Source organism: Corapipo altera, unplaced genomic scaffold (genome assembly GCF_003945725.1).
Source record: "Corapipo altera isolate COAL_440 unplaced genomic scaffold, ASM394572v1 61281, whole genome shotgun sequence".
In the NCBI taxonomy this organism is placed as follows: Eukaryota; Metazoa; Chordata; class Aves; order Passeriformes; family Pipridae; genus Corapipo; species Corapipo altera.
In genome coordinates, this window is record NW_020884921.1 from 4,531,505 (window position 1) to 4,554,928 (window position 23,424).

The following is a 23,424-nucleotide window of genomic DNA, read 5'->3' on the forward strand; positions in this document are numbered from 1 at the left end:
CTGCCAAGCAGATGTCAGAAGACAGCAGCTTTTTGGGAACCACCACCTTAACATTCAACATTTTGCAACTAATCGTCATTCTTCTTAAATAACAGAAGCTTTTCAGAACTCAGTAGCACCTTCCACAATACCTTTTACAGCAGGTGCTATTAAATTTTGAGTCTTTCATGTTCCTATGACTTTCAAAGAACATTACTTAGACACGATTTTGTTCTCAATACCCCAGAAAAAATTTTTAAAGGGAATCTTACAAAGGAATGTTCTCTTTGCCCAAAGGTGGGTTCATAATGTAGTCCTTAGTGATTGGTTTTACCCACAGTAGAACCATAAATAAAGGTGCCAAGAAGTTTATGTGTAGCAATGTTCTGAAAGCAGAAAAAAAAGCGGAAGTTATTAAACAAAAATAATCACCATACTGTTGAACAGAGTGTATGGATTCAAAAGGAGAAATCTTAATTTTAAAATTAAAAAGAAAGATAAATAAGAAAATAGGCATGAATTACATTTTGACAAAACAGTAATACTATGTATTGTGAAATCACACCAGATTTGGCTTTTAAAAAGTGCTCTTAGAATATTTATTGCAAACAATCCAACCAAAGGAGTTCCACACACTATGCTACACTATACTAAAAGACTGTTGTTGAAAATTTTTATATGATGGACTAACACCAAACTGCACTAGCTATTACAGTTTTAGTTTAGAAACTCAGCATCTCAGATAATTATGGTTAATATGCTGTTATATTACTATTTTTTGCTTTATTAAAAATCTACTCAGATTAATTTACATTATCTATACAGACCAGGAGAAACAGCTCTCAGATCAGATTTCCCAGTTTAACAAAGATTTTTATTTAGGGATCCTGACTAAATCAAACTTGGTACTTACATACAATGAAAGATACTCAGATAGAAAAAAAAAAAGCTAAAAAAGCAAAAAAAAGCCAGCACAGTTTTTTCCTTTTAAAAGTACGAAACTGCACAGTTGAAGTAAAGGTAGTACTCTTTTGTGATCTTTGAGTACAAACCAGCAGAATTTTAAGAAGGGATATAGTTTTCTGGAGTTTTCCCTGAAATTAATATACTTCTTTATTTATAAACGCCATACCTCAATCGTTTTTCATTTCTTAAATGAAATTAAAACAGTTGAAGAGATCTGATGGTTTTGTTAATGCAATGCCTCCTCACTAAAAGAATCAGGTTATCTATACTTCCACCTCCACCACAGTGCTTCTACACTCTAGAAAAAAATGATGTAATCAAAAGTTGTTCTAAAGAACACAAGACCTCACTGATTGAAAACTGTCAAACTTCCTGAAACCATTAAAATGTTTGCAAGTTTCAGAAGATGTCATCACACACACTTAAATCATTGATTTCAGATGAAGAAATAAGCCCTGATAGCTATTTAGTGTTGCTAGGGAACACAACATCATCAAACAATGGTTCAAAGCATTTCACTGAACTGTGGAAGCCTTTTAGCTGAACTTCTACTTATTTAAGAGATCCTACTGAGTTAATGGACTGGAATGTGACGAAGGGTGCTTAAAATCACCTTTTTGGATTTTTTTTTATTTTGTTTTTGTCTGTTTATTTTGTTTGGTTTTGGGTTTTGTGGGTTTGTGGGGTTTTTTTGTTGTTTTGTCTTGGTTTTTTTTTTTTGTTGTTGGTTTTTTTTTGGTTTTTTTTGTTGTTTGTTTGTTTTTTGTTTTGGTTTGGTTTTTTTGTTTGTTTTGGTTTTTTGTTTTGGTTGTTTGTTTTTTTCAAGTATAGGCAGAAGGGCTGAAAGACTCCTGAGCAGACCCTGGTAGAGGACGGAATGTATACAAAAATGATACAAGTTGGTTAAGAAGACTCCAAATATATGCAGGAAAGAATACTGCTTCTAAAGGGAAAAAAAAAAATCAAAAAGCTATCAAAACCAAAAGGGACACCAGATGATTTTTATTCTGTTTACCCAAAACAATAAACTTAATTCCTACACACATAAAAGAATTACAGTAATAATTTTTGTACGTATTAGAAAAGTGGAACTTAATCATTAATCTTCAAGTTTTTGGGCTTTATTTGGTCCATGATCCCTGTACGTTAGGTGTTTCATTAGGTAAAGAAATATGATTTCGTGTTGCGCTTTTTTGGAGTTGTTTAGTTTTGGGGGTTTTTGCTTGGGTTTTGGGGGACATTGGTAGCTGGTGGGTTTTTTGGGCAGCTTTGGGAACTTGTTTAGTTTTTTTGTTTGTTTCGGGGGTTAGTTGGTTTGTTGGTTTCGTTTTGTTTTTGTTTGGTTGGTTGCTTTTTCAAGCATGTGGCTATGTATGTGACTGCAAAGATAAACACTTCTCCTGCAACCAAATTAGAGAGCTTTGTATCACTGACATGTCATTCTCATTTACAGCACCCTTTTAGTCACTGTCAATAAATGATGTATTCATTAATAGAAGTATGTCATAAGGGCAAGTAATGGTCTCCAGGACTATTAGAACCTATCACTTGACAATGATTCTTTGCTTATAATTTCATTACCTAACTATGTTGATCTGACCAAGTTTTAATCCACTTATCACAATTTTTACATTTTTTCAGTTGAATAGTCAGAGTACTGATACTTTTGAAAATAATTTGCTTGGTGTTGCACAAAGTTAGCTTTAACAATCAGTTCCAATATCCTCTAAACAGAGAAGTTTTATTTTTCATAATCACATTCTAGTGAATATTAATTGGCTTTTAGTTATTGATTAATGGACTTTTGTTTCAGAAAGTTTACATTTCTGCCTAGGATGTAATGTCCACAGGTCAAGAAAGATGTTAGAAAACTAAAGAATACTTTAGAAAAGACACAAGAAATTTTAAAATATTGAGAATCATAAAAACTAAAAATTAAGAACTTTGTCTAGGTGAAAAGAATAGATTAGGAAGTGATTCAGGTCACTCAAGTCTACACACAGAGAGAAATTTAACAGCACATACAACATGCCAACAGCTTGCAGCTGTAGCTGGACAACTACACAGACTGCAAGTATAACACAGCATACTTGCTTATAAATTTACCAAGAGCGAAGGACCCACATCAAACAGATTAATTTTAAGCTGGGCATTTCTGAGGGAAAAGAACAAAAATGCAGTCTGAACAAAAATAATTTTCGTATCAGAAAACATAATGGTTCTCTTAGGAAATTGACCAGACTAAGTAGCCACAATGGCCAATGTTGCAGAATCTGTCATTACCATGTATAAAACATCAAGATCTGTGAAAGACTGGAGTTTTACCCTCAACCAGAGAATGCTCAAGAGAAATAGTGAAATTGGATAAAACACTTTACTGCCAAACTCAAGAATGACTGAAAATGAAAATATTCCTTTAAACTGATATTAATATCTGACCCTTAATTAAATATTCTGGGTCATTTTTGCACTGTAGCCTACACTAGATTGATTAAAGGCATAATGCCTACCCGGAGGTGGGGGTGGAAAAAAAAGTCTGTGGTTGCACTTCTACTTCCTGAAGGTTATCTCACTTCCAGAAGGAAATGATTGGTGAATGAAAGCAGAACACAGAGACAGTCACGGTGGAGGCTTTTGCAGGAGGAATGGAAGGCTCCTTTAATTGGGCTCTAATTACAAGGCAAAGACTGTAACAGACTGGCAGAGCACAGGTTGAGCAGAAAGAGGTAGGTGGCAAGTCTGCTCAAGATATGAAAAGCACGCAGCAACAGAAGTCTTAGTCACTACCTTCTTGTTGGAATAGTTTGCTTTATTTCCAGACACAAAAGATTTAAGAATGAGTAGCATATACCTATTTGCATATATTTTCTCTTACTGTGTTATTTTTTCTGTTGCTAAATTCAGAGCATCCAGATGCATTTGAGCCAGTCGCAAGCCAGGGAATGTCAAAAAAGCACCAATAAGTGAACACAGAACAGCCAGGAACAATTTGAAGGTTAGTTTAGACACAGGACCCCTAAAAGAAAAGAAAGGAAATAAGCATTTTCTTGGGGAAGAAGTTGGGGGGATAGGGGTATCAGAGACTACTTTCAACTCAACAGTATCTAACATTTAATAAAAAAAAGCCAACAGTATTCTATAGTCTTACTCTGGAATACCAGCATTATTACAAACCAATCAGAAGCTAAAATTTAAAAAAAATAATGTCATACCCAACCAAGTCACCTATTTATGTCCTAGTAAAAGAAAAAAGCTAAGCTACTGCCCATAAGATGTTAATTTGTTAGCAGGAAAGAAAAAAAAAAAAGAGCAATTTTATATTGTAATTAACAACACACCATATAACAGAAATAGCTAATAGAATGATTTTAAGGACTATGTTTTTAAGAGAGGAACAGACATCAGCTTAATTGGTCAAAGACAAAATGGATACTTCATTCTACCATTATCCATTAAAAACCTCTACCAAATTGTTATTCCCGAAGCTTTTCACAGATTTATCCAAAACATACATGTGGCCATTTACATGTCTCTTCCAAGTGATTAGTATAGTATATAAAAAAACTACAGAAAAAATTTCCAGGATTAACCAAATTACAGAATTAATTACAGAATTAACAACATTGGATCACACAAAGAAAAAAATCACAAACAAAACAAAAAAACCCCAAACAACAAAAAAAACCAAGTAACATGTAACTAATAGATTCAAGAGGAACAAAACCAAATCAAATGTCTCAAATTCTTTCTTAATCTATGTCATCTCAACTACCAAGAATCACCATCCACTCAATTGCTACTACATACAGTCAAAGCACTGCAAAAGTTTAAACAAACACTTAAAAGGAAATAGCTTAGGAAAGCAGAGTAAAGAAATGTTAAGAAACACATGGGATTCCATCACAGATTTCCCATGAGTTTATTCATAAATGACGCTAATCTAGGTTGAGGAAACTTGTTCCTCAAAAATAAAGATATCCCATGGCTTCTGCATGATCCTTGAGACCTAACAAGCAAGAAATTCAAAGATGTGCTCCCAGTGATGAAATGCCCCATAAATTTTAAAGCACATGTATAAGGAAAGAACTGTGACAGAAATCCATTTTGCAATTTACAAAGGCTGTCTGAGACAGTAGTTGTATATTTATGTAACATCACAAGCTATGGCATGTTCCTCCAACAGTCTGTACAAAACTTGGATGTCCTGTAGCAAGTAGATGTTTTTGCATGATAGGAGCATGCTATTACAACACAAAACCAGGACTGAGCACCAAAATTTATTCCTAATGCAAATTTCTTCAAACTCCATCTGTAGCTTTTGCACACTCACCCTCTTGCATGCCATAGGAATTACAAAAAACACCTATCACCTATTTTAAACAATCCTTGCAAAGCTGAAGGGAAAGATCATGAAAAATCGTTTACAGTTTTGAATCTTACGAGCTACAATCACAATGACAGAAACTAGCTCTGTATTAAAAAGAAAACACTAATGCAACTTCAGTTACTTGTGGGTACTGACAGATTCTTTTCATTAACCCACCTCTTCCCATTATTTTAGATATTATAACCATGTACAAGAACAAAACATGCAAGGTAAATGCTTGCTAAGAAAATCCTAGTGATTCAGTTGTAAATGCATATATAAAACAGACAAATGTATTTCCAGAAACTTACTGGGATTCCAAACCTTGTTTTTCAAGAAACTGCATAGCACTTTCAGAGAAATTTGAGAAACCTGCAGAGACACATATATTATATTTATTTTATTACAGTACAAATGCAGAATGCCTTTTTGTAAATAAAATACTGGGTAACAGATCTTTCAAACAATTTTTCACATGTCTAGCATAGCTTTCATGTACTAATTAGTTAGCCATAATACAATAAAACTTGATTATTAACATCTCTACTTGTACATTTCACGAAGATGAAAAAATATAACTTTTTTTTGGTCTGTTCCAGTAAAGGAGTTTCACTTTGCTATGAAAATCAAAAAGGCTTAAATCTAAAACTGGAAGGCAAATATAATTAACAAAACAAATAACTAGGCAAAGATTACACTATTTAAAAGAAAACAAGGAAACCATTTGGGATATTCTCTAGAATCTGCATTCCAAAACAAAATTTCTTAGAAGTATATGACACATACCACTCATTTTAACACAGATATTCGCAAAAACGCTGGAAATAATTTTTTCAGATCATGCAATCACTAGAGCTGCTTCAAACACTAAAGAAAGGAGTTACCTGATTCCAGTCCAAACTCTAGGTAGTTTTCTGTCACAATGAGAATTGCCATCGCTTTCACAAAGAAGAAAAAACCAAAAGTGACACAGACTGATCTTTCACCTCCATCCTCAACTTTGAAATAATGGGTAGTCAATGAAAACAGTACCTTACTACACAAGAAAAAGGTCAAGGAAAATTAAGTTTATAAAAGAACTAAATATCCATTTGTATATAATAACAACTTGCAATAACTATAATAACTTGTAACAACTAAAATACTAAGAATTATAAAGTTGCATTTTGGTCATCTACACTGGGGCTGTTCTACAATGTGCCTTTTTTTTTTTTTTAAAGTAATATGTGTTCAGCCAATTTCAGGTTAAATTAGAGAATGTAATAAAGCCTAATAATCACATAATCGACAGCCAGGAATACACTACTCTGACACAGTTTTGATCTAGGCTTACTTAGAGTAAGAAAATTTAAAACACATGAAAAGATGGAACTTGTATTTCTCTCCTTTCAGGTAGAATTCTAGAATTATTTTGATTGGAAAACACCTTTTTAGATCATTAAGTCCAACCATTAACCTAACAACCCAAGTTCATCATTAAACCATGTCCCTAAGCACCTGATCTGTGCATGTTTGAGATTTTTAGCTATCAAAGACAGTAAGACAACAGCACATTCAGTACTATCTAGAAAACAAAAATCTATCTAATGCTCACTTTGAAAACACAAAATCAGCCTTAAAAACCCTATACGGTCTGGTATGATATATCAAGTTCTTTATCTAACCCCAGTCCCACAAAGACAATTATTTAAGACATCACCGCCTCTCTTATCAGGATGTTTTAAAAATATTTTTTGAGTATTCTCCTCTTTTACACATTTCTAAATATAATAAGCTCTAAATTTAAACATATTACGACAAATTTTTCATGATACGCTGTCAACTCTGATTACTGTGAACTGCAGCCCATCATAATTTATTTTATTTTCAAATGACAGGTATTATCCAGCACAGATTTAAATAAAGTATTTGGAGATCATTCCAGACACTACATGCTTTGAAAAGGCAAAGAGACCAAGGAAAAACTAGATTTTAAACGTAAACTGTACACCTTTTTTTCCTACAATGCAATAACATTCATATTTGCATTTTTTTAATACCAAAGAATTTTAAGATGTAGATTATATGAAAACAAGTTTTAGGGCATCTATTCAGTAAAACATTTGACCAGTCACCAGTTAACCTCTCAAGAAAACATGATTATGCAATGCCACACTTCATCAGGCAGCACATATTTTACATAGGCATTGCTGCATTTCATGTGTATGCAGAGAGGTTTTCAAATGCACACAGTAGAGCGGCCTAAGCACAGCATCCAACAATTCTAAGCTCATAGTAATCAACTTAAGATCCCTTCATACTTTACAGAAAGAAATTATATATCTAAAGGAAGACTTACCTCATCCCAAAAAGAGGTACATAATAGGTCATACAGACTGTGTTCTGGAAAGCTTTATTTCTCTAATAATACATCCTTAAACCAAATGTGTTTTTACAGCTAGGGACATCAATCAGAAATTGAAAACACCTTGAAGTTATACAAAGGACTTAATAACAGTTTGTGATCTACAGTCCTAACCTATAATCAGATTTATAACCCCCTAGATACGTCATGTTTTCAACTATGGATTGTGCCTGAAAGATACAGAAAATTCAACCAAGAAAAAGAAAGTATACTGACAATAAACTCCAATTATAGTGCAGATTCAGAACTCAATAAATAGATTAATGATTATGCAAACTACACGTGATTGAAACCCTCCATTAGTTGAATAATCACCACTGCTCCTATTTTAGGGTTGGAGAAAATTGAAGCGTTATGGCTTGCTTCATCACTTCCTTTCACTGCCTGATATACTATTTAGTATCTACTAAAGGAATAATCTGGGAGTATTCAGTGCTAAGTTAATAGATTCCTCATCCCCCACTTTCATTTATTTTGTTTTGGTCACAAGAGGTGATATGTCTGTAGAATTTATGGTACATCCCTTTATAAAAATAATTTTATTTTTTAAACTGCAATTATGTAATTTTTTAATTATACAGTCCACATGGTTGAAGAGAAAAAGATCCATCTTCTGTTCCTACTAAAACACATTAAATCTGTCAATTCACAGAATCACACAATATTCTGAGTTGGTTGAGACTCACAAGGATCATTAGAAGTCCAACTCCTGGTCCTGCACAGGACACGCCAAGAATCACACACCATGTGCCTGAGAGCCTTGTCCAAACACTTCTTGAACTCAGACAGACACACTTCCCTGGGGAGCCTGTTCCAGTGCCCAACCACCCCCTGGGTAAGACATCATTTCCTAATATCTAACCTAAACCTCCTCTGACTCAGCTTTATGCCATTTCCTTCGGTCCTGTCACTGGTCACCAGAGAGAAGAGCACTTGTCCTTGTCAAACTTCATACAGCTCATGACTACCCAACCAACGAATTTGTCAAGGTCTTTCTGAAAGGACTCCCTGCCTTACAGGGAGCCAACAACTCCTAATTTTGTATCATCTGCAAACTTACTTTGCATCCCTTCAAGTCAGGTGTCCAAGTTGTTTAGGAAGATGTTTAAGAGAACAGGGCGTTAAGATGGAGCCCTGCAAATCCAGCACAGGTTTAGAGTCAGCTGGGAGTTTATCATCCTCATAGCTATGGTCCTTCAGCCCAGGCACTGGGACATCCTTAGTCATTCATCGGTGTTGATGACAGAGGCAAAGAACGCATTAAACACCTCTGCCTGGTCTCTGTCCCTGTTTTGAGGTGAGTATATCACCTGGTAAGCATTTTGTTATTTTACAAAGGCAGTCTTTTGCTAGTAATTTGGCTGCAACTGCTACACTGAAAATTGTGATCAATAACTCAGTTTGAACATTTGTTCTGACAGCACTCAGCTTTTCAAATTTCAGAATAAGAGAAATCAATCTGTGAAAAGTTAGTATCTGCAATAAACTGTAACTAAAGAATAATAAAAAAAACTGTAATTGAAACGTTATAGTCTACACCAAAATGAGTTCTCAGTAACACTGCAAAAGTAATTTTTAAGGCAAAATTCACAATCAGAAGGTTGTGACAATAATCTGTCTTAAAAACTCCCTTAACATCTTTGTTTTGCTAGTTCTTCCATTAGTTAGTCCATTTCAGGCACTGGAAACTGAGTGTGTGATGAAACAGTGAGTGATGAAAAAAAAACCTGATGGTCCAACACAATATACCGCAGCCTTTCAAAAATATTAAACATTGAGCAGCTGGTACAGCAGGTCTTCTAAATGGTGTCTCCAAGAAACACCTTTCAGTCTTCCTGAAACTATCTAGCCATTTAAAGATTTATTTTTCTATTCCACTACAAGTAAGAGAGATCCCTATCCTGGAACTATATATCCACATTACCAGGAACACAAGTACTACTGCTTTTAGACTAAATTTCTGCTAATACATAGATGTGTAGACTAAATTAGCTTCTCGGACTTTTCTGATTATCTACACTATGAACATTAAAAGTTGCTAATAGTGGGTTACTGCACTGAATCAAAACATCCATTTCTGAAAGACACAGCTGAAAAATGTCTAATTATCATTTCCAAATTCTCTAAACTTATTTGATCATTCAGTCAGCCAAATCCTTATTATAACCTATCACCTCTTACCATACACCCAAAAACCACAAAACTGTTCTATATTTAATTTTTGACATATCACATTAACTGATGTCAATCGAAAATATGGAGGTAACCAAATTTCTCTAGTATGTCAATTATCATAGAATCATTCTGGTCTTGACATACCAAATTGGTAACTAGTTGAGTACTAGTTTAAGTATTCTCAGCATCCCAGAGGCCTGATGTCACAAGACGTGAATGAACTGCTTTTCTTCTGAAATCTCATCTGACTAGGTTCCAATGACCACAGGGATTGTTACCAATGCCTCTGTATATCACTCTTTGCATCACTCTCCTTCACTCTGAAAGCTGTAATGCCTGGAATAAGTTATGTTGACACATTTATGGAGATGTTAATGTTAATATAAAATTTAGACTGTGCTTCCTGGTACTGCAGCCTTCTGCATTGCCACACTGTACAGGATCACATTACTTCATCCCATCAGCCCAGAAACCATACAGACTCTAACAGCCACTTGCCCATTCACCCTATTGAGACAGAAAACTTGCACTGACAGGCAGCTTAAATCTTTTTTAAGGTTTTGCCCTGAACTGATGAACAAGTGAAAGCAGTGATAGGACTGTATTCAAAACCACGGTAAGAAAGGGCTATTGCAGTGGATTTTCCTACAATATGTAATTCACAACTCTGTTTCACCTAGAATTGCAATTAATTGTAGTGTTATTTAAATTGGTTATTCCTGAGATTTGCAAAATGAAGCAAGTAGGGCTTTTTGTTCAAGAAGTATTAAACATACTGAAAACAAAAAGTGTGGAATAAATTTCCAAACTTCTTCAAAAGTTTTATTTTCTGTACAGAAGTCTATTTGTGATTGCCAAACTGAGCAAAACCAAATTAGTTTAGAACCACTGGATACTACAGATGAGCACTAGTATTTGCACACATATATTTTTCCCATAAATGATTTGGTATTAATGTTAACAAGCTATTGATACCAGCATTTACAAAGAGCTTGTGCAGCATACACATTATCAAACAATGGTACTAGCTTACATGATTCCCAAATGCTAAATATTTGTGTATCCTGCCCATTACCAACACAGAGATTTATATGAATTACACAATTATGTAAACTATTTGGAACAAGTAGAGTGATTCAAGAAAACAGCAAAGGATACACTGCAAAAGCCAAGACAAGCAGACACCACACTACGCTGATATTCATTTCCTGTGAGGGCTTCACAATACTGTAATAGGCTTCTGTCACCACATACACAACTGTAGCTGCAACAGTGAAATCCACCAACCACTGATACTCCGGAAAATAATGCAGTGCTGAAAAATAAAAATTTGTGAATGCTAAAGGTATGCTTTAACATATATACAATGAAGCAGCAACTAAAAAAAAGTTTTCACTTAAGTGAAGTCTAGGTAGACCCAGATCAAGCAAGTGCAGTGCAACAACAGTGAAAAAGCCACATATTCTTACTCAACAATGTAAACTTCACTCTTCACTTCTGTCATTCAATACTTGATTACTACTCACATTTAAAAGGCTACAAGATTTTACTATTTTATCACCTCAGTTTTATACATTAACATCCTAAATTGAAAAGGCATACGTAATGTAGATTTCACACTACAGATAGAAAACAGGTCAGTTCTTCAGCTGAGTCTAGCTGCAATTCCAGTTCAGAGTTTTTTCTGGCTTTCTGTTAAAGCTCACTGGCAATCATGTAATATACTACATATGATCACTTCTTTTTATTTAAAAAATCCCAACATCTAAGATACTGATGGCTTATTCTTCCAGATTTTGTTAATACATCCTGTACAGCAATAGTCATTGGGTAAATTTCACTGTAAAAATTCTGGAGATCCTATTGTGTTACATACAGGTTGGATGATATGAACAGAGAGCTCCCAGAGGTGCTGGAAACCACAAAGAACGATTTTTGACAGCAAAGTGTGGTCTGTCCCACACAAACACCTTCCCTACACCTTCACAATTTGAAAGTCAGAAAACGTTACTGAACATTTGACTTGACTACAAGCTAACTGTTGGCAAGCACATGAAATTGGCCAAAGTTGGGTATTTCCAAGTCCTGTACTTATTTTGAAATAACAATCTGGTTAGATTCACCAGAAAAACCTGTATATGTAACTTCTCAAAGATAGTTAAACCCTATCTTGTATCACTCAGGTAGACAATTAAATGCTACAATGTCATGGAAATAGCACTGATTGAAACTTGGGAATGCTTTGTTTATTTACATAGTAGCTTCAAAAAACACTGCCTCCTATAATTTGATAAGTCTCCTGTAGAGGACTATGCTTCCATTCTTTCTATATTTATCCAGAGAACACACTCATGTAAAAATGTAGATAGGAAGAAAATATGTATCACACTTACATACATATCCATACATGAATTTTCTGTAACAGAATGACTGATGATGATTAAGGAATCGAAAATAACCATTTAAAAACCAGTAAGTTCCAAAACACTTAATGCTGCATATTTCTGTACTTGTGTCACTTCGCGTTTTTAAACATTTTACCTTAATATTTCCACTGTGTGGTTGAAAGGTCTAGGTTTCAATGCTACATTTCTTATTTTAGATAAGCAGAAACTGTATGTTTTGACATCTGTCAAATGTTATTTTCTTGTACAAAGCTATAAACTCTACTTTGAATGGACTATGAAGTGATTCTTTTGGTGTTGTCTCACATTGCTATGGAAGTGTGATATAACAGTTGTGCTTTATCATAGAATCACAGAATCAACCAGGTTGGAAAAGACCTCTAAGATCAGTCCAACCCTTGATCTACTACCGCTGTGGTTACTAGACCATGGCACTCAGTTCCACATCCAGTCTCATCTTAAAAACCTCCAGAGACGGTGAATCCACCACCTCCCTGGGCAGCCCATTCCAATGTCTGATTACTCTCTCTGTAAAAAATTTCTTCCTAAAAGCCAACCTAAACATCCCCTGCCAGAGCTTAAGACCATTATATTCATCCTTTTCCACAACACTGCTATTAAAATGCTACCCATGGAACATGAAAGGAGACTTAGCCTGAATATTTGCTTTCTCATTTATGATCAGTTTTACTCCTATTCATTAATTGTCTATAAAAGAGATATTCCACCATTAACTGCAAATAAACATTTCATAGAAACAATAAGTATATATCTGAAATATTACTGTTTGAATAGAGTTATTCTTACCAATAGTGTCCCTTTCTGTCACCGATTTTGTTTCCAGATGAAGATCGATATCTTTTGGAATGGTTAAGGGCTTGTTTTCAATATGACCATTATATTTTCTGTTAAAATAAAGAAATAAGTAGATAATACAAACAAGAGTATGACAAAATAAACTTTTTCAATATATAATGACAATTCAAATTTAAGAAAAATGCAGATCACTTTTTTTCCCTAAATGCAAAGATTTTTATGTATCTGGCTTAAAGTAATATTTCAAGTTGAAATCTTGAGAAGCAGCCAGGTATGTTGATGGTTCCTAGCTTTATCTTGACAGATTTCAACATACTGCTGTGGTATGGGTTTAAATGACTTCTATATGCTGCATCCTGAGCAAGTATTGGGTCAAGATCCAATGGCCAGTATTTACTTCAGCCCATTGATTTTCTCTGTTCAGAGAGCTACAGAGTGTTCCCACAGTCAAAACAAACAAACAAACAAAAATCACAAAGAAAGCATCAGTCCCTCTTATCACAACAGGGTGCTTAGCAAGTACATCACAGGATCTGGATTAACGTAGGTCCTTGAAAGATCCATCCTACCAGCCATCAGGCAAAGACAACTTCAAGACACCTTTCTAATCTAAAAAGATGTGTATTTAAAACACAGAGTGCTTTTCATCTGGAGCTCTGAAACTCTGCCAACATCACGATCTTCACTTCCCTGAAAATAAGTCATACTGGTAGACTTCATATTGAAAAAAACCAGTATTCTTAAAAGAAAATTAACAAAGTTAAATGAAATTGGTCTGACAGATTACTATTACTAAGGTAAAATTTATCTCAACACTATTAAAAAAAAATCATTTAAGCAGATCAGAAAATGTTTTGATAGATTAAAAAATCAAACCCCAACTTAAAACCTTTAAATGGCTAGAAGGAAACAGTAAACTCTGCCACATTCTAGAATAACACCTCTGAAATTAGAAAAGGAGAGTTAGATTTTCCATAGAAAACACAGAAAATTATTGGGTTATATATAAGCATTAAAAAGAAATTCAATCAGTCTCAGCTCATATGTGAAATGAGAATACATGCTGAAAGCATTAATAGAGTAACAGAATTTTTTCAAGTTGTATTAATTCTTATTATCATCCAAACAATTTTAACAGACAAACAGGTATTACTCAAAAAACTCAGTTCCCCGCCCACAGCTGCACTCCTGATTATTTTCCTACTCCATGCACCCAGGAGTACCATCATCTTGAGTGAGATAAGCATTTTGATGACTGAAGCTATTTCAGTTCAACAAAATTTGGTGTTCCTACACTGTAATTATCCCAAGGGACCCACAATCCAAGAGACACAGACAGAACACACCTGGGATCATTGGAAGCTTTAATTCAAAGTAACTGATAGCAGCTATGGACCTTTTCATTAGCCTAGGAATTTAATATAAACACAATTTATTCTGAAGTAGAAAATTTGCCTAATATTCAGGTGCTATTATAACCTACAGCAGAACATACTGACGTATAATATGCACTGAATAAAAAGGACTAGAAGTTCACACTACAGGTGTTTCTAAGGCTAATTTTCAAGCAAGTTCCTTGTGTCTCCTTTCACCATTTCTCTTTTAATTAGTTCAGATGGGCTAAGTATTTAAGGAGCAGATATTATATTTTTCAAGACTATGGGCTGGACAAAGCAGATTCTTTATCTTGAAAAGACATGGGGAGTATCAAATAGATGCATCCTTATTTCTCCTACACCATCTGTTTCACATCTCCTTGTTGAGATGATTCACAAGGAGATGTGCATTCCATTCTGTGCAACCTAAATCAGTACATCCAAACTGATCAACAGGAACAATTCCTACTTAACTATGGTTCTCCCTCAAGAACAGTCACTTCTTTAAAGGACACAGAGGTACATTTATTCACTAAAAAATAACCATATTATTCAGCTGTTAAAAAAAGCAAAGCAAATATCATTTAAGCTTCCACATTATCGCTTTGGTTTCTTTGAAGTTTTATATCCCTGGTGATTAACATTCACCCTCAAACAAGCATCTACTACAACTATGGGAGAAGACTGGCAAGGCTGAGGAAAGGTAATAAGAGCAAAGTACAATTATTACTTTGCAGTGTGATTGTGTTTTTCTGTTTAAGGCTCCTATGAATGGACATAAAGTTATAATTACATAACAAAGTTATTTTACAGATAAATAAATATCACTGGTTAAATGGATTGCTACAAATTGTAATGCTATTCACAATTATTTTGCCTTAATTTGTCATAGAAAATTGTTAGATAAAATAAGTTTCTGAATTTTAAAGAATATTGCAAAAAAATTACTATTATATAGCTTTAATTTTACAAGGAACAACTTAACCCAGAGTGGTGGTGCATTCAGTTGGCAGCTGGTCACTAGTGGTGCCCCCCAGGGATCAGTGTTGGGGTCAGTCCTGTTCAATATCCTTATCAATGATCTGGACAAAGGGATCAAGTACCCCCTCAGTCAATTTGAAGATGACACCAAGTTGGGTGGAAGTGTTCATCTACTGGAGGGCAGGAAGGTTATGCAGAGGGTTCTAGACAGGCTGGATCAATGAGCTGGTGCCAAAGGTATGAGGTTCAACAAGGCCAGGTGCTGAGTCACAACAACCCAACGCTACGGGCTGGGGGAAGAGTGGCTGGAAAGTGGCCCACTGGAAAAAGATCCGAGATGCTGTTTGACAGAAGAGATGAACATGAGCCAACGTATGCCCAGGCTGACTAAGGCCAAGGGCATCCTGGCCTGAATCAGCAATAGCGTGGCCAGCAGGACCAAGGCAGTCATTGTCTCGCTGTATTCAGCACCAGTGAGGCCACACCTTGAGTACTGTGTCCAGTTCTGGGTCCTTCAATTCAGGAAAGGCATTGAGATGCCGGAGTGAATCCAGAGACAGGCAACAGAGCTGGGGAAGGATGTGGGGGTTATGTCTGATGAGGAGAGGCTGAGGGAACTGAGATTGTTTACCCTGGAGAAAAGCAGGCTCAGGGGTGACCTTATTGCTCTCTTCAACTACCTGAAAGCAGGTTGTAGCCAGGTGGGAGTTGGTCTCTTCTCCCAGGTAACCAGTGACTGGTCAAGAGGATGTACTCTCAAGCTGAGCCAGGGGAGGTTCAGGATGAACATCAGGAGGAATTTCTTCACGGAACTGGAAAGAACTGCCCAGGGAGGTAGTGGACTAACCATCCCTGGAGGTGTTCAAGAAATGACTGGATGTGACACTTGGTACCATGGTCTAGTTTACAACATGGTGATCAGTCAAAGGTTGTACTAGGTGAGTTCAGAGGTCTTTACCAATCTAAATGATTCTGTGATTCTGTGATTCACAGAAGCAAATAATGTTCCCAACCATGCATCTTAAGAGCTAGGAAACAGGGAAAAAAATCACATTACAATCAACAGATTATATGAGAAATGTGTAAGTTAACTCAAGTCTTAAGATTTATTTATAAGAGAGTTCATACTGGGATAGAAGAAACAGGGCTAAAAGAAACCTCCTGTGTTGCCAAAAGAAAGCCAGAGGACGTTGGTTGTTTTAAACATAGCCAATTCAGAAATATCACATCAACAAGGCAAGCTCCACCACCTCAGATGTCTCGGCTCTTGACACAGCTGTATTTTTGTTCAGAAGTACATGTTCTTCTGTTCAGAACTTCATGTCTGAACACCAGAAATCTGTTTCCAGCTTAAGCTGACAGACAACTATCCCACCTCCTCAGTTGCCTTTCTGATAGGCTGAACTAGCCCAGCTCTTTTAGGCCCCTCTTGTAAGACACTTTCTGTTTCCTGGATGATCCTAGCAGCTCTGTTCACCTGTTCACATACAAAATTAATTTTTCTTTAACATGAGTGATCAGAACTGTACACAGTAATGCAGATAGAGTTCTACACTGGTGTCTCGTACAAGAGGATTAATACTACCCTCTCTCTTTACTAGAAATACCTCCTGTACTACATCCTAGGAGCACATTTACCTTTTTCACAGCTGTGTAAGAGTGGCAGATCCTAATCATCTACGTTGAACTAATATACTCAAATCTTTCTTCCCTTGAATCAAGAGAAGAGGTTCAATTCTAAGATTTGCTTTCCTCAATTTTTATCTAAATAAATACATCCACTGAAAAAAAAAGCTTTGCCACCAAATTAGCAGTTTCACAGACCATATTGTGAACTGGAAATTAACCAGTTCTGCACAACTTGGCAATGTTCAACCCTTTGTTAAACTGAAAGAATACATTTTGGTAAAGAACTGGGACAATTAATGCAAGTGGGGTAGTCATACGCAACTAGCAGTTTTTAACTCACACAAAGACAAAAGTTGGCTGGCAAAGTTATTACATAAACATGCCGAAAAAAAAGCCAGAAGAGAGGGGAAGAAAAGCTTGAAACAAGTATTTACCTGTCTTTTTTGCTCTTCCCTCTTTGCTTCCCTGCAAGAATCCGTAGTTCTTCTTCAGTGGGATGTTGATACCACCGTAAACTGAAGAAAAAGAAAATTTTAAGTATAATAATACCCGTATTTGCAATTTAGAGTGGGGCTTTTAAAAACTGTATGTCAGTGCAGATCTATATGCCTATCAAGACACCAGTCATTTGCCATTCCTAAGCAGGACACCCTTGTGTGCCAGTACCAATCGTGCCTGAACTGAACCACAGTTAAACTTCAGTTCTCTTCAGCACGAGATGTTTATTTATGATTAGAAAGCTTTGACGCTTTGTCGTTCACATGAGAGCCCTTCAGTTCTCAAAACACCAAATTTTAAAAATATCACCAAATACAGGGCTTGTACAAGCAGAAAAGGTTCATTAGAATAACTATACCATTAAAATTACCCATCAGAACCATATTTTAAACAATTTTATAAAACATAATTACAACCTCAAAAACCCAGCAATTTTTCAGAATCTGAAACAGCTATTATCCAATAATCATTACCAGTCTTTTTCTTAAGCAGAGCAGATCATAACATCAACACTCCTTTCCTAAAAGCCTCCTCACTGCTAGCTTCAAATCCTACTAGAAAAAGTGATATTAAAAAAATCACTAATTTACATGCAGTTGACCTACAAGTTTTTCCACTTTCACAAATCAATGCATCATCCATTGCTCATTCATTTAAAAGGTAAGAAGTGGGAAGGAAATTCTGAAGAAGAAAAATGGAGATGGTTAAGTGCTAAGATGGTATATTTTATTTAAATCTCTAAGTACATCAAAAACCTTAGTATCTGAAACAAGGCCTTTTCCACATTCAGCAAGGGAAGATTATCATCCACATGCAGGAAGGATGTCACTGTGGTCTCCACTCTCAAATGCTGAGGTAAAGGAGACCGACCAGGAATTAACCGAAAAAGACTTGGGAAATGTATGTGGAAGTAGGAGGGCACTAATTGTCACCCATAGTGACATGGGTTTACACTGGTAATAGTTAGAAGCGATAATGGAATCCACAACCATCTGCTCATATTAAGTACACTGCACCAAGTAGGACCATTCAAATCTATGTTGGTGAATTAGAGATGATGTCACATCCAAGTTCAGTGAGATAGCAGGGTAGATTTGGAAAGTAAGCATCAAAACCCAAACAACCTCAAGCCACTTGATAACACTTGACTCCCAGCTCTGTTTTGGAAAGGCTTCCTTCAGCTTGGGATCTTTTCGAGAAAAGAACTCCAACACCAGTCAATAAAACATCAAATACTGCAAATTTCCCTTGAAAGAATTCACTGCCAGTTCCAAAACTGAAAAGGGCAAATATTACAGACTTTGCACAAACACAGAGTTTTGGGGGGAGAAAAGAGGAGCTGACTTTTGTTCAGAGGTTTTTTTCAGTGTAACTAAGAGTGAATGTTGTTTAATTAACTTATTTTCATCATGTGTAGTCCCAGCTGAAAAATCTGTGGTTTGTAAACTTTGCTGCAAAAGAGACTTTGTTAAGACTGAGACACACAGAAACTAGAGAAACAACCTTTTCATCCAAGAAGACAAACTACATTGGAGATGATGACTTCTTCCTATCTTTCACATGACCCAAAGAAAGTGTGAGAAAGTAGAGAAATATTCTTCTGCTTTGTCATTCACAATCTCCCGGATCTGAATTTGGCATGCTGAGATTACCATAAGTAGTTCTGTAATGATGAAAGCTACCTACGCTGTGAAGAAGTTTTTCGAAATCTTTCCTGCACAGAGAAATAGTACCTAATGCAGCAGAACAGACAAAATTCTTGTTCTGTGTAGTATGCTAACCTGAATCAAATACTTAAGTTACAATTTGCTCCTAATACAGAATATTATGTTGCAAGTGATACCTAATTACAGTAGGATACAAGAGTTTAGGGAGTTTTTCAGTTCATAAACCCTATACACTTAGCATTTAAAATCTTAAAACCAAGAGATCTGAACCAACGTTTTCATAAAGAGGGAGATAATAAAAAAGTAATTTGTATCTGTTTTAGCTTACATATGCTTAAATCTGAAATCCCACAACTGTGGCTTTGACATATCCAAGTTCGTTTGAACAGCAACAGCCACACAGATATGCCCCAGTTAATCTGAATGAAGATCATTAATGAATGCACAACAAAACATCCATTTTCTCCCGTCTTCCTGAAGTGGCCTGAAAACAGAACAACTGAAACAGCTGAGCAACTTAAAAGCAACATTTTGGTAGAGCAAGTTTTATTAGTTAAAAATGCAAAGGCATATGCAGATACTTAGGCTGCCAATTCTTCCAATAAGTATATTTAAATTCCATTCAAGCTCTGAAAATAGCATTGATTGAAAAAGTTTGTATTTCTTTAAAAATTTAAGTAAATAGCTTCTTGACAGTAAATGATGTAAGTATCTTATGTCTGTCTATTCTAACAATTCTTTTAAATTTTGAAATGTCTGTGCTTCCTTTTAATGGACTTTGCTTGTACACATACAGGCATCTTGAAATCAACTGGTCACTTGAGTGTTTCCATCTTGTCTGGTAACACGTTTATCCTCCCTCCCATTTGGCAAGGACTATCTATAGACATTTCAGTCCATCTTGCTTAGGAAAGCCTGCCAACCCTTTGGAAGTAAGACATTTAGTTCAAATCACTTAAAAACCACTGTTGGGAACCAAAGATGAGTTGGAGTCTATCGACAAAGGAAAGGAGGAGCAGGTGGTAACTTTTCCTAGGCCAGCTGGACTGCTTAGGAGTGTGCCTATTTGTACCTGTATATTTTTGTGAATAAAACGCCCTACCACCCCACCTGCCCAGGTCTGCCAAACCAAATCCCACTGGCAAAAAGACAAAACTAAAGAAAAATAGGTTAAAAATAATAGATAGTTTCTCAACTAAACCATCAAAATAACCGGTTTTCTTTCTGCCATTACAACTCAGATTCTTGTTGTCACAAAGCTTCTAACTTGTTTTCATTTCTGGTACACAGAATTATTTCTGACTCTTCATACAATTCCTGTATTCAGGGAATTATTCATAGTGCCTGAAATTACAATGCACTAAAATAAGTTACCAGGTAAATAAAAGAACACTGAAAAGCAACCATGAGATTTCCAGGCTACTAACATAGTAAAGGCAATAACAGGACTCCCATTGACTTCACTAGGAGCAGAATTACCCTAAGCACAAGTGCTGAAATATTGCTTCATGTATTTATCAATCTGCAGGTGTGTAAAGATAAATGGAGAAAAGGATTAGGAAAAAATCTTTGAACAGCAAAGCTCTCCCTATCATCGGCACATGCCTGAGAACAAGGATACAGAGAGTGAAAACTTCAAAAGAATATTCGAAAAAATATTCGAAGAAAACTTCGACATAATATTGAGCAATTCTTTTAAAAGAGCAATTAGGTATTTAAATTTTGAAATAAAAGTCTAAATAGGACATAAAAAGTATAACATGCCCTTTGGTGATAAAAAACACTCTAGTGGTAATACACTTGAAAAGCAAATGGTAGGTAGTTTCAAATTCATTAATGTAATACTCTTTTTAGGGCACAAAAAAGGTGATCATCACCCTGCAGATGTGGTCAACAGTGAAACTTCATTAAGAGTATGATTCCTGTTTGTGTATTCACCTAACAACTACTGTTTTCTGTTACACATAACACACCTCTAAACAACATTTACAGTTAATTCTCAGTAGCAACTTGCTGGGTGATGAAATGTGGAAAATTAAAAAGAAACAAGTTGGTAATTATGAGATGTAGAATCAAAAAAGGCAATAGAAAAAAGGCAATGGAAAATTATACAAGACTCATTAATACTCTTATGGAGTATATTATTATTCAAGGGATACTCCTTGAATACTACGCGTATTCTCAAAATTTTAACAATTACAAAAGACAGCACTCTACCTTATAATCAAATTAAGTATTTTTCTTACCAAATGAAAAAAACAGTGTCTATGATTCCTTTTAGCCCACTGATTTATATTCAAAACAGCTGTTGTTTTTCATTGTTATTATGGATACAGACACACGGGGAATGCTCCCCCTGCAACTCACTATGTCTATCTGATCTATTGTTACAAGGAAGTAGTATATTGAATTTATGCTAATCCTGTCCTATGAAGTATTAAAAAAACCAGAATTTTTAACAAATACCTAAGTACTGTTTATATGAAAAGCTAATCAGGAGGTAGATTAACAACACCACAGAGGCAGTGCAGAGGAAAAAAATTCCTTCCATTCTTCAGCATCTTGTATTCAGTTTAGCTTTTCAATATTAAAGGATGTACTTTGTAGCTTTAATATAAGAGTTGAAGAACAATTAACTTAATGACTGATACCATTAGTAGCAATAAACAATTCTGTTCTTTTACAGCAACACTGTCCTGTTGTTTTACCTTGAGCCTGCAAATCAGGTGGCACAATGCTACAGTATTAAGAACAGCTGTCAATTACTTTTCAAGAATTACTGCTACTACTCTAATGCATAACTGCATTGTCATAGTCACACATTGTATAGCAACTGTTTCTTATCTTACCTGCCACTACAGAGAAGCCAACGAGCAAGAGAATAGTGAGGTATGATCTTCTGTATGACACTAGCCATTACCATGGTAACCACCAGCTGTACACCTATCACACTCTGTAGAGAAATAAGTTAATAATAAGTCAGTATGTGTTTTAGAAAAGTCATAAAGTATCTTAAAAAAACCCCCACTCTGTTTGATAGGTTAATTTTTTGGTTAATTTTAAACTGGAAAGGAACAGAGGGCAGGATATGGTAGCAGTTTTCAAAATAAAAAATCCCCTGAAACTTGCTACAATCACTTACATGTTTCACCAGAGGGAAAATGCATTCCCAGGTCACGATGGCAGCAATATATGTCCCCTGCTTCACATACTGAAAGGCCACCCAAAGATATGGCATTTCACAAGACATTATGCCTTAAACCTACATTCCTGATTACAAATTTGGGGTTTGTGATCTCTTCAGCTCTGACACGATTAAACAGCTGACATCACAAACCTCTGGAGTTAACAATAACTTCAAAATTAACAACATCCATGTTGTGAAATTGCAGTCTTTGATTAGTGTAGAGCATCTGCCCCACCCTGAACTCTAGGCAGAGGTGGGGAAAGAAGGGCACACAGGAATCAGCATAGCTTCAACATCCAATTCTTGAAAACCATTTGGCACTTCAGCAGTGTCAGCAGCCACCTCATTCCCAGTCACTCAGCAAGCTTTAATTCTGTTTGTTGTTGTTTTCACAATTCTTTTTTAATGCCATGGCAGACTTCCATGCATCCCTACTGTTCTCTCAGTAGAGAGTAAGTCCCACTCCTCTGTTTCCCAGCCCATCCCCACTGAAGGGCTTGCATCCATCCATGGTGGCACTGTACTGCCTATCCTATCACATCTTTGTTATCCAAATGAAATCATAGCTCTGCAACTTCATACAGCCCCCTACTTCCCCATTTTTTCCCATGCTGCATGCATCAATGTACTGGCAGGTCAAAGATGCTCATTTCCCTGAAGAGGTCTAAGAGCTTCTCCCTTATAATGTTGGCCTCATCGTATATACAGATATTTCCTATTTGTATTTACCTACATGTGTGAGTTCCTTTCTCCCCTAATTAGTTGTTTTTAAGGACTCCTTTCAACATAACCTTGCATCCTTTGCTTACCAGCTCAGTCCATCACTTTCTCCTCTTGATTTGTGAGTCATCACCTCCTTCCTCTCTCAGTCCTAGTCTAAAACTGCCCATACCAGTTTGGCCAGACTGTTGGCAAAGATGCTTTTGCCCCACTTGGCCAGGAGGATGCTGCCCCTCCCCAGCAGTCCTTGCACCT

The 23,424-nt window shown here is 35.9% G+C and overlaps 1 protein-coding gene across 4 annotated transcripts in view; it reads right to left on the minus strand.

The window, feature by feature from the left end:
• Nucleotides 1-23,424, minus strand: part of TMEM161B (transmembrane protein 161B) — a 42,575-nt gene that overhangs the window by 12,340 nt on the left and 6,811 nt on the right. For 3 of the 4 annotated variants that reach the window (XM_027656834.1, XM_027656833.1, XM_027656835.1), the window contains exons 2-9: nucleotides 22,112-22,215; nucleotides 17,532-17,612; nucleotides 13,103-13,200; nucleotides 11,049-11,205; nucleotides 6,196-6,347; nucleotides 5,623-5,683; nucleotides 3,821-3,961; nucleotides 252-365 (exon numbers count right to left, since the gene is read on the minus strand). In XM_027656834.1, the coding sequence (XP_027512635.1) occupies nucleotides 252-365; nucleotides 3,821-3,961; nucleotides 5,623-5,683; nucleotides 6,196-6,347; nucleotides 11,049-11,205; nucleotides 13,103-13,200; nucleotides 17,532-17,612; nucleotides 22,112-22,215 (908 nt within the window). The remainder of the gene's footprint in view (nucleotides 1-251; nucleotides 366-3,820; nucleotides 3,962-5,622; nucleotides 5,684-6,195; nucleotides 6,348-11,048; nucleotides 11,206-13,102; nucleotides 13,201-17,531; nucleotides 17,613-22,111; nucleotides 22,216-23,424) is intronic. The other variant, XM_027656836.1, reaches the window with a different exon arrangement.